A 15,282-nucleotide genomic window follows, 5' to 3' on the forward strand; every position below is an offset into this window, starting at 1 on the left:
CAGTGGTGGATTCAAGGTGTACCATACACAACTGAAGCAAACACTGAAGTTGTCGTTGTAAATGAAGTGCAAGTTATTCAGTACAAATTGAAGGACAGAGCTACCAAGTATACATCCTACTCAAGTTTATAAGGCCCCAAAGTATTTTCAGATTCTGCAAAGTCTTCAGTTTTCTTATTAGTGTCTCTATATGTGATGTATATATGGCAGTAACTTTAAAAATACATAGGTTGAATTTTGGAGAGTATGCCATTATGCAACCTATTTGTTCATAGTCAAATGCCATCAATGTACCTGGAGTTCCCAGAAGTTCAGGTATGGTACATCACTGTCTGTATAAGTCCATTTTAAAGTCCATGTGCATACACATGTATGTTCCTCCTCTCTTTGGATACTAAATTAAACTTCCGAATACAAAGTGATTATAACTCTCAAGGTAGCAGATCAAAAGAAAACAAGACAGCAGCTTTGGGAAATGTCTGTTCACCCTTAATCCAACCAGAATGTTAAGCTTTAAATTGAGGGTCAGCAGTATTTCATCCATGTTATCAGCCAGAATTAGTGAAGAGGTGACAATGAAGCATTCAGATAGAGGAGGAACTGGAGGGTATGAAGAGAGGGGGAAAAAAGAGGAGAAAGGAAATGGAAAAGAAAAAAAAAAAAGAGGAATGCAGAGATGTGGTGTTTCTGAAGATGATATTTTTCTGCTGTCCTGAATGTGGGCTATTAAAATCTATTTACTGTGTAAAAGCCATGCTTTTTCCTCAGACTTCACATTTTATTGAATGTTCAGCTGCAGATAAAAAGGTGAAATATAAACCTACCTTTTTCACTCTGGTCAACAGAGTAAAAACATGAAAATGGCCATCTTTAAAATGAAAGTGACATCTGTGCCACTCTGCCTTTTCCAGGAACATGCTATTAGCTTTCTTCAAGTTTTTTCCAGCTGCTTCTAAGAGTACTGGGAAAGCACCCATTCTCTATCACATTCTTTTCTGTGACAGGGGAGTTGTACATCAGAGGGGGTATGGCATTACGCCACATTGCTAACTTTTCTTTCACCTGTGCTATTTGTAGGCTTTTTTATTTCTACTTTATGTGTGCTCCTGCCTTCCACAGTATGGAGACACGGGGAGGGAACAACTAGTCCTTTGCAATTGGACTTTTCAATCACTTGCAAGCTACTAATAAGCAGAAGGTATAATGTAGACTTCAAGCTGTCTTGACTGACTGGTGAAGAATCAAAGAGATGTAGGTACAATCCAGTAATTGGCAAGACTGAACATAATAACTGTTCTCAGTACTTTTAATTTAATTGGAATTTCCTCGCCTGCTGGAGTAAATGAGGAGTGACAAAGCACAGAAATAAAATAAAAGGTTATAAATCTATTTTCACACTAGCCTAAGTGGTGTTGGTGATATTATTTTTCTGATCGGAGCTACTATAAAAGCTTCAAAGTTCAGCTCCAGGATTTGTTTTGAATATTTACTAAAAGGCCACAACTTTTTGCAGAGCTATGGCAAATGATCTTCTGTTTAAAAAGCTGCTGTTCTTCATCTTTTGCTCAGGAATGTTGTCTGTGAAGACTGCTCATGCCAAACCTTGGCAGCCCGGTCCCGCTCCCATAGTAAATCAAGGAGGACAGTTTGAGATCCTCGCCCCAAAGCTCCAGTAAAATTGGATTGCTGAAAGCACTGACAAGCTGTTGCCCATGTGTGGTCCAACAATTGCATATTCAGTTAAAAAAGCATAACTATAAAATATAAAGAAACAAAAACCTACAGCTACTGCACGGTGCTTTTCAAAGCGGGAACTTAAAAGCAGCATTTTTGCAACTGTTACAAATTGTTGGCTTCCCCTGACAATCTCATTGATTTAAAAGGAATATGAAGCTGATTAGTACCTTGCAAGATCAGGCATATTGCCTTTTAACTTTGTCATCCAGGAGATTTTTTTTTTCTCCAGGAAACAGTAAATTAGATAGGCGTGATATGGACTCATTCCATATGGACAACTCAACTGCAGAAAGTCTATTTGCATATACTCAACAGGGTGTCTCTGTCAGACTTTAAATAGCCATCCTGTTGCCAGAGGTGTGCCTTGGTGCTTGAGTTTCTAGTGTTGTTTTGGAAAATCCCGACTTCTCATTAAAATCTCCATTACAGTTGATATCTGACATAATTACAAAAGGAAGGGTAATTTGTATGACTACCCAATAATGACAAATAAATGATTTATAAACTAAAGGTTCATAAAAAGCAAATTATCATAAATTTGAAATATTTGCATCAGTAAATCACATGGAAACCTGATACTTAGCAATGGTAGTCTGGAAAGCATTCAAATATTTATCTATTTATAAATCATTGTAAGCTTCAGCAAAGCTTGTTGTCAATTGCTGCTGTTTTAGCACTGTGTTACATGCTGAATATCTTATTAAGATGTGCGTGTCCTTCTCCGTGTAGCTGACAATGCCAAAGAAATCTTTGGTAGAAGGCTGATGTGTGTTCATGTTATACAAACTGGTATTGTCATGGTTTTCACCCTTGCCACTTCAATTCATTCAAGGTTTGTCTGTCTTACACGGAGTCACACATCAGGGCACTGACAGGCACCCACTTGTTTCAAAAAGAGCTTTATAATTTACTGATGTGAGAGGTTATTTAAATGCCAAGAGTAAGAACTTAAAGACTTATGTCTTTAAATGACAACATTTAATTATGAGGTAGTCTGTGTGTAGCACTATATCATACTTTTTTTCCCTCCTTTTCTTCACTTTTGCCAGATTCATTGATGTGTAACGTGGTTAGCTTATGAGTATGAATACTGAGGTCACAGAAACTGTACAAGTATGGATAAAGCAAAACTTGGCTCATTAAAGAGAAACATTTGCAGTGTAGCGCATTAAATATGGAAACAAACTATTGCCCTAATGCAGATAACTATAATTTCACCTCATACTTTAAACTTCAGTGCTTGTGCCCATTCATTCAAATACAGCCTCCTCGGCGGCTCTCCCTGAAGAGCAGCGGTGGTTGAGCTTCCAGCCCCACCTCTCCTTCCCACCTGTGCTGTGCAGGAGTCTGAATGGCTTCTCAATGGGAGCTTCTGAGCCTCAAGCTTAAAACACAGCATTTCAGGTGCAAATCTGAGCCACTGCTCAACGAGGAAAATAGGGATGTGAAAGTAAGGTGGGGCTTCAACCATCTCCTGGAACCCCAGGAAGACCTCTAGGATTGTGGAGAGAAGAAAGGGAACTGGAGAATTAAGCACAAACCAGCAAAAAGTGTGTGGATGCAGAAACTGCTGGGATATTGCATTAAAAATTTAAATACATTTTGCAGCTGCCCTGTATGGAGGCTCTCTTGCAATAGTAAAGAATGGTCTATGAAGTTACCAAAAATGCTGTCCAAATAGGCTGACAGCCCCCAGGTATCCTTCAGATATCTTGCTGCATTCCCTAGATATTCACAGACATGCAGTATATTTTTCTGTTCTTCCACAAGTTCCGTTTCTCTAAGCAACCTTTTTTCACAAACATTATTGCTCATTTTTTTACATTCCTTTTTGAAAACCACCACCAATTCTGTATCAAAATAAGTGCAAAAATTCCAACATTCAATACAGTGCACTTCCAGCCCCTATATCTGCTTTCTGTTTGTTCTTAAAACCCATCTGTCTTCATAAAAGCCTCCTGTCAATTCAGATAGCTATTCTTTTCCATTAATTGGTTAGTCACTTCTCCATTTTCAACAATTTCTTTCCCAGATTCAGTGTCATGCCAGTGCTTAACTTAGGTGATCTTCCCCTCCGGTTCATCTATTCCCCTCTCTACCTTTAATGTCCTTCAGTTCAGTTCTCAGCCTCTTCTCCTCTCAAGATATTCCTTTAAATCTGCTCATGTGTCAGTTCTTAATTTTTCAACTCTTTTTGTCAGATATACCTGTCCCAAAGGTGTTCACTCTTTTCTCCTTCCCAGCACAGCATTTCACAGTACATTACTCCAATATTCAGAATTATTTGGTATTGTTCCCAGTTTACTTTCTCCATTGAGTTATTTAATTTTTATCCTCAGTCAACCAAATAATGCAAAATAATCCCTACTGCAGCCAGAGAGATAGTACTCAGCTCTCCTAAATTGATCAATTCATGGATTCCCTTACTGGAATTCATTGGTTTTACTCTTGGACTGTGCCCCACCCAGTTACTGAACCTGTCTACCTAATGGCAAATTATTTAGAAGCATAAAAGCCATTTTAGGCAAATGTAATTTAAATGTGGATTTAAAAAAAAAAAAAAGCATGCCAAGCACTTTAAAGGGCACAAATCTTAAATCTTAGATTAACAGGATGGATACAGTGATCTTTTGCAGCATCATTTTAAAGCCATTACTTAAAAGAAAAGGCTGCAGTTTTCTTTCTCTTTTCTAAAGGAATCATAAGACTGAGAAAATCTATTTAGTTTAATCTCTGGAAAATGGATTTCAGATGATTTGCATCATCCCAAGCATTTTGTTGTGATAGAATTAATATTTAAACACATGGTTTTAAAACATGAACAAGTCAGTATTATATAGTAATAAAACTGTTCGTATAAAAATACGACCAATTGTGATTTATCCTTCTAATCCCTAAGTATTATAATTGGCAGATGTTTTGCCATTAAGTTTGCCTTTTTGGTTTTTCCTTTTTTTACTCCATGAAATTTTATTATGAAAGGGCTTGCAGTGTGCAGGGCTATTATCAACAAAGCAGCAACGTGTTAGTCTGTAAATACTTAATAAAAAATTCAATTTCTCACGATATTTGCAGATGTAGATGAGTGCAGCAATGAAGGAACTGTTGCCTGTGGAGATCATGCAAAATGTGAAAACGTGGATGGAGGGTTTAACTGCTCCTGTAAGGAAGGTTATCAACCATCCACAGGAAAATTACAGTTTAAGCCAAATGATGGCACTTCCTGCCAAGGTACATGATATTATAAAGGTTTAAGTGTTATTATAGAGCTACATCTTCTGAGAAACCCACCAGTGCCTCTTTATCTTCAGTTAGATTAATCAGCGAGACATGAAAAAGAGGTGAGGCAGCAGCATCTACATTTCCTGAGAACAGAATCATTTTGTAAATATATTTTTGCTAACCAGTGTGATTAAATCCATTTGAAATAATGGTTACCTCCTCATAGTTGTCAGATCTGTACTCTTCTCTGTAAATTGGAGCTGTCTCTTAACTTCAGCTGCAGAAGTCCCAAGAAAAGGGGCCAAACTCTCTACCTGAGTAAGACAAAAGCTCAGAGTCCAATCCAGTGATGTGACTTCGGCCAGGTTAAAGTCTGGGTAGTTGAAGTTTGAGAATGGAGTACTGCATCTTATGTGCATAAATTCAGAATGCTGGTGGTTTGGAGAATTACTTAGACAAGAGCTCTTAAAATGAATATTGAATATTGATTAAACTGCAATATATAATTAGTTTCTTTTTAATTTCTACAGAAAATCCGAAGGCCAAGTGCGAGTTATACAAAGACTGTATAAGTGAACATATTAATAGAACTTTAGCTGGGGTAAGTAGCATTGGTTTTCAGATTAATTTCCAAATCCTTTAATTGTTTCTGTTTGAAACTGTTATTTCAATTATAATAGTTCTTACGGAGCTTTTAACAAATGCTTGAACCATATAATTGAACTTAAGCATGTTTAAAGAAGTCTTTTTAATAATGTCAAATTGTTTGAGCTGGGTTGTATGTTCGAATCATGATAATAACTTGCTGGGAATCTGTGTGTTCTGTTTCCAGCAAAGTGAGTCATGATGCATGAAAAATTCAGAAGTGTGGTAATCACTCAACTGTTTCCGTAATTTCTGAAGTTACACACTGCTGCATTTACTGATGTGCAATTATTTGCTTGTTCAGAGTGAAAGGCAGCAAGATAGCTTATAAAAGTAATGTCAACAAGCGACAAAATAGAAAATGGAGCAATAACATCCTGGTATACCAGTATATTTACTCCTGAAAGCATCGTATGTAAAGTGGTACGGAATTTATAGACTCAAAGGCTCTGGACTCAAGATTGTTTTTCACCAGAAGCAGAGATTCCTGAAGCAAATTTTAAAAATATTACTGAATTCACTACTCATTAGTCTACAGCTATACATAAATAAATTAAAATTAATTGTATATGTTTGTGTTTTATATTAAGCAGTTTGCCAAAATCACAAGATTCAGAAAGATATTAATTTAAAGGCTTTTATTAACCTAGAGTAAGATACACATTGTGTTAACATGCTTTCTATGTTAACCTGCAATGTAATACGTTAGATTAAATAGAATACATGCTTACCACATTTACATGCAAAGACGTGGTAAATGCCACAGCAGGATCTTAGAATGATGGGGTTTTTTTAGATACATAGTCAAACTAAACTGAAAGTAATAATTCAAAATACCTCAATTTTATATAAATAAGTGTGTCAAATTTCAGCCTGGTTTTTAGTCTGTGTTCTAGCTGTATTCAGCTGCAGGCAAAGATGAAGCAAGCCCCATAAAAGCTGTTCAGCAGCAGAGACTACGATCTTACAAAATCAGGTGTTGGGGGGGTTTTTGATGGAGAAAATCTCCATAGATTTCAGTATCGTGAAGTAAGAATTCTTTTCTTATTCAGCCATGACACTGAAACTTGCAATCTTAATCTTCATCTTACCCTCTCTAGCCTATTACTTTTTAAAATAATTGTTTTATATTTAGTGTATTTAGCAGCTCATAAACTGAAGCAGTGGAAGTGAAATGAGCAGTGCATTTTCACTAAGCTAAATAAACTAAAACTTTATCATCTGCATTTGAAAAAAATATACAATATACAATATACTACAAAATATACAAATATTGCCCATCTGCTCCCACCTCTTCAGAATTTAACAGAAAAGACTCAACAGAGTAACCATATCACTAACTTTTAATTATTTTTGCAGAACATTTAGTAGTTCATCCTTAAACACTACAATAAATAAAACTAAGTTGCAGTATTTAAAAAAAAATAATAATAACACATTACTTTTTATTTTATATTTACAGTTACTTGTTAGGGTTATACCAGACATGTAACACCATTACTTTACAGGGCAAGCTGTTGATTTCAATAGTGCCTCTTTTTATGCACAAGCATCCTGAAAGACAGTATGGTAATTCACAGAAATCAATCATTTGTATTGCGTTTACTTTCACCTGCAGAAATGTGACTTTACTTGTTTCATTAAGATGTGAGTTCCTGTATTTTTCAGATTCGTAATTTAAGAACACCCCTGGAAATGCTGCAAGAAATTAATAAAAATACTTTGGGACCACTTTTACCTGTAGATGTCATTTCATACGTTGAAGCACTATCTTATTCATCACTGAATACCATGCATTACTCTGTTCCTGACAATGAATCACTTCGTGATACAACCATTAATGTGAGTGGATCAAGCCTTAAAGTTGTGGGGTTTTGTTTTTTTTTTTTATTTTACAAAGAGCATACGACTTTTCTGCTTAAAAAAAAAATATATTGTTTTATTTACAGGTTTTGGTTAACACTGTGAATAATTTTTTACAAAAAGACAAAATTTCAGTCTGGGAAGCTCTTCCTGTAGATAACCAAAGATGGAGCCTGACTAAGCTGCTGCATACTGCAGAACAAGCGACACTTCTCGTGTCGCAGAACTTCAAAAAGACAACACAGCTAGATGCTAATGCAAGTGACATAGGTAAGATAAAGAAAATTAATCTAAGGTATACTTTAGATGTGGATTACACTGAGGAGCTTTTCAGCACAATTATGCAGATTAGAAATGGTGTTATGTGAAACACACAGGTGTTAATTTGTATGAGTTTCATAACTGACACCTGACTTCCAGTGTAGGTCTCGTAATTTTCAAAGACTGAAGATTTGAGCCCAGAAAAAACTTGAGTGGCTGTGGGAAGTTGTCCTTTTAGAGTCTCTTTCAATCTCTCTTTATAGTCACACTGTCACAGTGAATCTGGATGCATCTTATATGCATAAATTACCCTATGTAACTTATATGCATACTAACACCAGTGGAATTAAAATTGGATTTGGTCTATACAGATTTTTTTTTTACTTTATTGTTTCAGTGAAGGTGTCATAAATGAACTTGGAATAAGGATTTTACCTAGTGAGTCCGATCTTGCACAGCTTTATTTTCAGAGAAATTTCTCATTTTTAGAGAAATGTTAGAGAAGCAGAATTGCTTACTCTCAACTACACCATTTTGCTCTCCTACCTTGCCGCTGTGTGCTGTTGTCTTTACACCAACTCCTGTGTGACTTTCCTGTGGTAATATTCCTTCAATGGGAGCAGAGTAAGGCTAATAGCAGCCGCTTTTGAAAATCCTAATAAAGCATTGCTGATTCCTTTAGCAATGGCCACTCTTTCATTTTTGTTTTTATGAATGTACTCAAACAGTATCAGAACTGTTTTCTTATTTTAAATTCAGTACAGTCCTTCAGTGCCTCTTACTGGTTTGCCATTTTATAAGATGACTTGAGAAAGATTCCTCTTTTGGTCCCAAGGCAGATCAAACCACCTGTTCTTCCCTCACCTTTCTGAAACTAAATTTGTAAGAATGATGAAAAAATAGGGAGGGGTTTGTTCCGTGACATAAACTCAGTAGAAGCAGATTTATGTTAGCGCAGAGCACTCTCTGAGTGTGTGGTAGATCCAGAGCAGTGCCGGCAGCCGGCTGTAACCGCCTCTTCCCCCGCAACCCTGCCTGACAGCAGAGGCTCCTCTGGCCACTGAGCTGAGGCAATGCAGGTCGAGAAGAGAGAGGTTTCGGGTGCAGCTTCTGGTGGCAGTGTGGACATCACTTAGAGCAAGGCAACAAAAAAAAAAAAAATGATAAAGAGAACGGGAAGAAATTTCCATGTTGAAAGATGCATTTTTTTACTTGCTTTTCTTCCAAAATGGAAAATTCTATGAGCTCTTTTCCAAACTGGCCCCAAACACTGATTTTCTTTGTTGTTGATTCTCAGTGTGACTATATTTTCCACAAAAATAGATGTGGAAAAGTAGATGTGTGTGGCTTATACATGCCCTGCACATCTATTTTGGGACAAGACCCACATTACCTCTCTGTCTCCCCTGCTTTTTATGGATAAGCTCTTGAGCTACAAGCTTTTCAAAACTCCAGCCACAAAAAAACTGTTTCTTACATTCTGACAAACATTTTCTGACAGCTGGTCTATTGAATAGCTCATATTATTTTTGTGTGCTGTGCTATAAGCAATGCAGATGGTCTAGCTTAGTGATATTCCTCCATCAGTCAAGTTTTAGATTTGTTTGTTGTTTTGTTTTGTTTTGTTTTTTAAAAAAGGCCTGATTGAATTATTTTGTTCCCATCCTGGGTGATTGAAACTCAGCACTATAATGAACCAAGTAAATAGCTCAATGTCCTCTAATGTAGTTTTTGTCCTGAGGGGTGATACTTGTTTGTTTGTTTTTGACAAGACACATCATTATTTCATGGTGCACCGTGCATTTGGCAGCATGGGTGGATAACTATAAAATATATACTTTTCAAAAATTGGCTTTTATCAAATGTTACCATTCAGTAGAGAATTTTATGCTTTGCTTTTTATAATTGTGATTTGTGGAGCCTTTCAGAAATGCATTTTTAATAAAGCAATAGCTCTTCCTAAAGTAACCTACATTATTCTTTCTAGTGCCTAATTTAATGCCAGGTAAATAAAAGACTATATTTTTCATGGAAAGAGTAAAAAGTATAAAAGCAAAATGTGTGCATGAAAATAACAAAAATAGAGGTTTAAGCAAACTTGCTATATTAATAGTATTTTTCTTGAAATATTTGGCACAATGATATATTCTTAAAATTCACCATAATTATGCAATCCAATAGCACATTTATTAACTCAATTGTAAATTATGGTAGACCATAATGGAGCTGTGATTTGTACAGTATTTCTTCTTTTGCAGCACTCAAGGTTTTTGCTTTTGATTCCCACCACATGAAACACATTCACCCTCATGTATACACAGAGGGAGATTACATAAAGATCTCTCCAAAGAAGAGAGAGGACTCTCATCCTAATGGTAAGAAAAAAGGTCAGAGAGTAGCTGGGTTAATGAACACCTTGATAGACTTGTACCCACTAGTAAATAACCAAATGTGCAGTTTAGCAAGACTGAGCTTCAGCCCTGCCGATTACAGAGGAGTCATGGTATTTTTATCACTATCTCACCCACCCCTTTTTTGTCTCAAGACTGACGTTTCTGTCATTTCCAATGGCACAGTGAGTATCCAGTGAGCTTTAAATCTCAGAAACATGAGTTTTAAAACTTAGAAACATGAGTTTTATCCTTTTCTCATCCATAGATCTTCGGTGTGACTTTGGACTGGCCCCTTCAGCTCCCTCAGCTCCCTGTGTCAGTCCTCCTCAAAAAATTTATGCATCTTTTCTATTTAAAGCATAGCTCACTGGGGCAAGACCATGTATACCTCAGTACCAAAACCAACAGAGCCCAGATCTTGGCTTGGACCTCAGCGTGCTACAGAAATAGCTTACAACTACTGTCATCACTAAATGGCTCACAACTACTGTCATTATCAAAAATAAATAAATATGTTTGAACAGCTCTAGAATTAAACTACCTAACGTAATAAACACAGAAAATATATTTTTAAGTCTTAATCTTCCAGCTAATCTGACTCTTATTACGTATCAGTGTCTAAAATGGTTTACCTTGGTACTAGAGAGAAAACACACAACATTTTTTCACATCAGCACTGCATCCTAAAATACCTTTTGCTTTCTTTTTCCTTATGTGTCTTTCATGCTGCCTCCACTGTAACGGAAGCCAAAGCAAGCCATGTATTTCAGAGAGGCCCAGTATTTTCCTCAGGTCTGAGCAATTTTAGTTTATGAGACCTGACACCACATGTGTAGCGAATTGCAGAACAACAGCAAGCATATATTATTCTAGAAAAAAAAATATATGCATATATCTAATTAGGATTTCCAATGCGAACACACATTTTTATTCCTAATGGCAGTTACGTTGTTTTAAATAAAGCTATATTTCATTGTCTCTAAAACATTTTTATAAGTATTCCACAAAGATTCCATCTGTTTTGCATATTTTATGCAATAGCAGCAATAATGTCAATTGTTTATTGTTTCCTTAATGTCTTCAATTTTGTTCTTCTATAAAAAACCCACAAACTACTAAACATGGTCTGTTTGATTGATAGGCACCGTTGCAGTTGTCTTTCTGCGGTATAGCAATATTGGTTCTTTGCTTTCATCGCCTAAAAACCACTCCTCAAAAGATACTTCAGAGCAGAGACAGACAGTAAGCTCATCAGTTATAGCTGTTGCAATTAGCTCAAATCCACCTACACTCTATGAGCTCGAGAAAATAACGTTTACCTTAAAGTATGCCAAGGTAAGGGGTTTTTTTTATTATCAACTTCAAATAAAACAAAACAATAGCTAATTTTTTTTATGTAATGTAACCATACCTGCAGTGTATGATATATTGGTTGTTTGCAGATATGAGTTTAATCTTATTAGAGAAATAAATTACGATCTCAAATGTGACATCCTAAGTGTAATATACTAAATATGATACAGCTTAAAAGTGTTATGGGCCTAAAGCAAGGGCAGCAATGCCGTCTTTGCTGGGTTGCAGTATGAGTAAAATGTGGATGCCTGAACCAGAGAATATTACAGGATCCTGACTATTCTGTATTTAGGTTGTTTTTTTTTTCTGAAAGTTTATCAGATGGTTAAAAAAAAAATACAAAAAAAAAAGTAGAAATGCTTCAAAGCTAGTGCAAAAAGTTAATCTGCAGCTAGAAGTTAACAGCAGAACCTACAGTATTACAACATTAGTATTTCTGAAATCTGAACATATTAATTTGAAACGGAGAGTTTTACTTCCAGTATATATATCTATTTTGCTGACTTCACTTGTATGTGAAGAATCATCTTACATGGCACAAAGAATTATCAGAAGCATAAGAAAGTGGCACTCTCTAAGGAGGTAGGCTGTGGGGCAAGGTGTTAACCTTGGTTATGCAGCTTTTAAAGTTGTTACTTGCCTTCTAATATTTGAGCTAGAGATCACCTTTATATAAATTTGCATATATTTTATAGAGCATCTAGTACAGTGGGGACTTTATCTTTGAGTAGTGTTAGTAAGCACTAACTGTAATAAATAACACTAATGGTCTTATTCATCGCCGTCATCGCACCTGACATAGCAGGTGTGATATGACCCTGGCTTTTTCCCAGGTTGCTTTGCAAAATGCACAGAATTAGTCTCAGTTTTTGAACCGCTCGTTTGGAAGGGACTATGAGCAGGACAAGCAATGTGGCTGTAACCTTGGGGTTTGGTCCATGTTCAGCAGGTGCAGGGGTAAATATAACAATGTTTTCAGTAGGTAAAAATTCCAACACCTTTGCAAGTGCCAGAAGGGTTCAGTAATCTGATTAGCCTGCATGTTCAGTGGGATGTTAGCTGTGTGGATAAAATACTTCCATCCCCGGCCATGTTTTAATTGCTTGGAATAGGCCCTGCAGAATGTGCTTTTTATTTCCCAACCATCCAATGGAAACAAGCAGTTTTTAATGAATTGTGTTGGCTAACGTAAGAAAGGTCTCTTGATAGGAAATATCCTGCCTTTTGCCATCAGTAAAACATCTTGTTTCTGTTCCAGACTGCGGATAAAGATATTAAATGTGCATTTTGGAACTACTCAGCAGACACAATGAATGGCAACTGGGCTACAGAAGGCTGTGAGCTGACACATTCCAACTCCACTCATATCTCTTGCAAATGTAATCATCTGACTCATTTTGCCGTTTTGATGTCCTCAGGTGGCTCTGTTGTAAGTGCTGTTTTAATTTAGTGTTTCACCTGATACTTTCTCCTGTTTTCATTCTTTATGTTTTTATTTCTGTGCGACATGTACTTTCCCCCCCTTTAGGGTGTCTCTTGTTTTCATTCAGCAAACGCACAATTTATTGTGCACAGAGCAAACAAAATTCCTCCCATATGTGTTTGAATTTCCTTATGTCCTTTCTGCAGTATTACAGAGCAGTGATGCAGCAAAGTATCTTGTTCCAAATACACAGTCTGTTGTGCTTATTTTTGGTGCATTGCTTTTAATTTTAAATCCCACTTTAAGACTGCTGTGGGATTTAACTGGCATTCATTGGTGGTCAGTAACCATATGGCACAGAATTTCTTTCTCACAAAAGTTTGCCACCCATTCGTCTAACCTTGGCATCTAAAATCTGCTTTATATTCTCTCCTGAGAGTTTGCAATAGCATAATCAATTTGAAGTTTATGACTATTAAACATGTACGCTCATGACCAGCACAAAATCGTGAGAATGACCACTCAATTTATTTCCTTCTTATATTACGAGGCCCCATAGAATTCCACGTTCTGCAGGAGCTCAGGTCCTGCCTCAGGAGGCAGCTTTACAAGGTATCAGAACTGACAGCAAGCAGAATATTAGCATGAATATACTGTATTGAGACAGTTCTCTCACACTGTGAATTTCATGCTGATAGAGGCTGTTTCCTGGTTGCTAAATAGCATCCAAAGTCTTCAGTTCAGATTTAAAACCTTTGCAGGTACTTATATAGTAATTTTAAAAAGGAAGGCTGGGAGGAGAATAAAATAATCTCTGGTCCTTTATTTAGAAAAAAAAATACTTAAGATACATTTTATGGTCAGCTGAATACTATCCTTATGCTGATGCACTGTCGTGTATTTCAGAGATCCTTTGTGCAAATAGCAAGCAGCAAATGTAACTATTTTCCTATACAGAAAATATTCACATCCAATATTAAAATAGGCTATGTTTCTTTGGAGAATGTTCATATTACATATCTGGAATAGCATTTGTTTGAAGTGATTGTTATTTCAGAGTCTTGTTTTGATCATGTTGCAAATTGAGTAAGACGGTTATTCAATTTTGCTTATCTAAGTCACTGCTGTGATAAGTCCTTTTATATTAGAAAATGTTCATGTCATACTAATATATGTCCTACTGGCAGTGTATCTGTTATTCATTAAAATGATCTGATTTTTAAAATCATATTACGAGATACTGATGTTAATAAAAAGTTTTCTTAAGAAATATCAGAAAATGCAAAAGCAGGAATGTATACAGTTCTTTACTAATTTCCCCTAGAATTATATCTGTCTCATGAAAAAAAAAACAATACTTTTTAGATTATCCAAAGTGTACATTTGCACTGAAACTCTACAACCAGTTTTGATTAATATTTGTAGAAAATAAGAAAAGAACTGTATTATACAATGAGGTCTGTCTTGAGAAGGTACAAAGCTATTATTTTAAATATTATATTATAATTTTCCCCCAGGGTGTTACAAATTATAACATTCTTACAAGAATCACTCAACTAGGAATAATTATTTCGTTGATTTGCCTCTCCATGTGCATTTTTACATTCTGGTTCTTCAGTGAAATTCAAAGCACTAGAACAACAATTCACAAAAACCTCTGCTGCAGCCTTTTCCTGGCGGAACTTATTTTTCTGATTGGAATTAATATGAACAATAATAAGGTGGGTAGTTTTCATTTTCATCTTCATTTTGTGTTGTAAAGCAAATATACAGTGTAAGATATGATCTTCCATCTACTTCCAGTATTTCCTAGTATCAGGATGAATATTATAGTGAGACTAACTTCCCGTTCTAGTAATAGGAAATATAAAACGGTCTTTTAAAGAAGCAGGGCCTTCATCTGAGCTCGTGTATGTTGAGTTTGCTCCATGGGTTTAATTTAAACTTTGTCACCTTAAGCGAGACTGTGGTCTCAATGTGTTTAGCATTTTCACTTTTCACATTGGTGGCTCTCTGGGTGACAATTTTCCCTAAAAGGCCAGAGCTGCAGTCCCAAGCTGGCATTTACAATATTGCGCTGTTGGCGGGAGGACTCCTTTCTCTTCGACATGTGAGGTCTTGACCTCTCCCTGTTGCTTTTCATACAAGTTGGGCTGGTGATTCTTGCATCTCGGATTAGTTTTAGGAAATTAAATTATGCATAAATTATCAAAAAACCCTACTATAAATAGCTGAATAAGATTTAAAATTTCTTGAACAAATATAAGCTATGATCCCTGAGATAGCATTCCAGTATTGATTGATTGAGAAATATCACGTTACAAACACTTTGTAATAAAAAAAAAAAAAAATCAGAAATAATTCCCTGTGATGTCTAATTACATT

At 36.0% G+C, this 15,282-nt stretch overlaps 1 protein-coding gene across 3 annotated transcripts in view; it reads left to right on the top strand.

Annotated features, from left to right (window-relative positions):
* The window catches only part of ADGRL4 (adhesion G protein-coupled receptor L4), an 80,190-nt gene that overhangs the window by 41,688 nt on the left and 23,220 nt on the right, over positions 1 to 15,282 (top strand). For 2 of the 3 annotated variants that reach the window (XM_086753127.1, XM_086753129.1), the window contains exons 5-12: positions 4,813 to 4,968; positions 5,490 to 5,560; positions 7,273 to 7,446; positions 7,554 to 7,737; positions 9,987 to 10,103; positions 11,263 to 11,456; positions 12,733 to 12,903; positions 14,415 to 14,618. In XM_086753127.1, coding sequence (XP_086609253.1) covers positions 4,813 to 4,968; positions 5,490 to 5,560; positions 7,273 to 7,446; positions 7,554 to 7,737; positions 9,987 to 10,103; positions 11,263 to 11,456; positions 12,733 to 12,903; positions 14,415 to 14,618 — 1,271 coding nt within the window. The remainder of the gene's footprint in view (positions 1 to 4,812; positions 4,969 to 5,489; positions 5,561 to 7,272; positions 7,447 to 7,553; positions 7,738 to 9,986; positions 10,104 to 11,262; positions 11,457 to 12,732; positions 12,904 to 14,414; positions 14,619 to 15,282) is intronic. The other variant, XM_086753130.1, reaches the window with a different exon arrangement.

The sequence above is a fragment of the Chlamydotis macqueenii genome, chromosome 8, assembly GCF_036417535.1.
Source record: "Chlamydotis macqueenii isolate bChlMac1 chromosome 8, bChlMac1.mat, whole genome shotgun sequence".
NCBI classification, from domain to species: Eukaryota; Metazoa; Chordata; class Aves; order Otidiformes; family Otididae; genus Chlamydotis; species Chlamydotis macqueenii.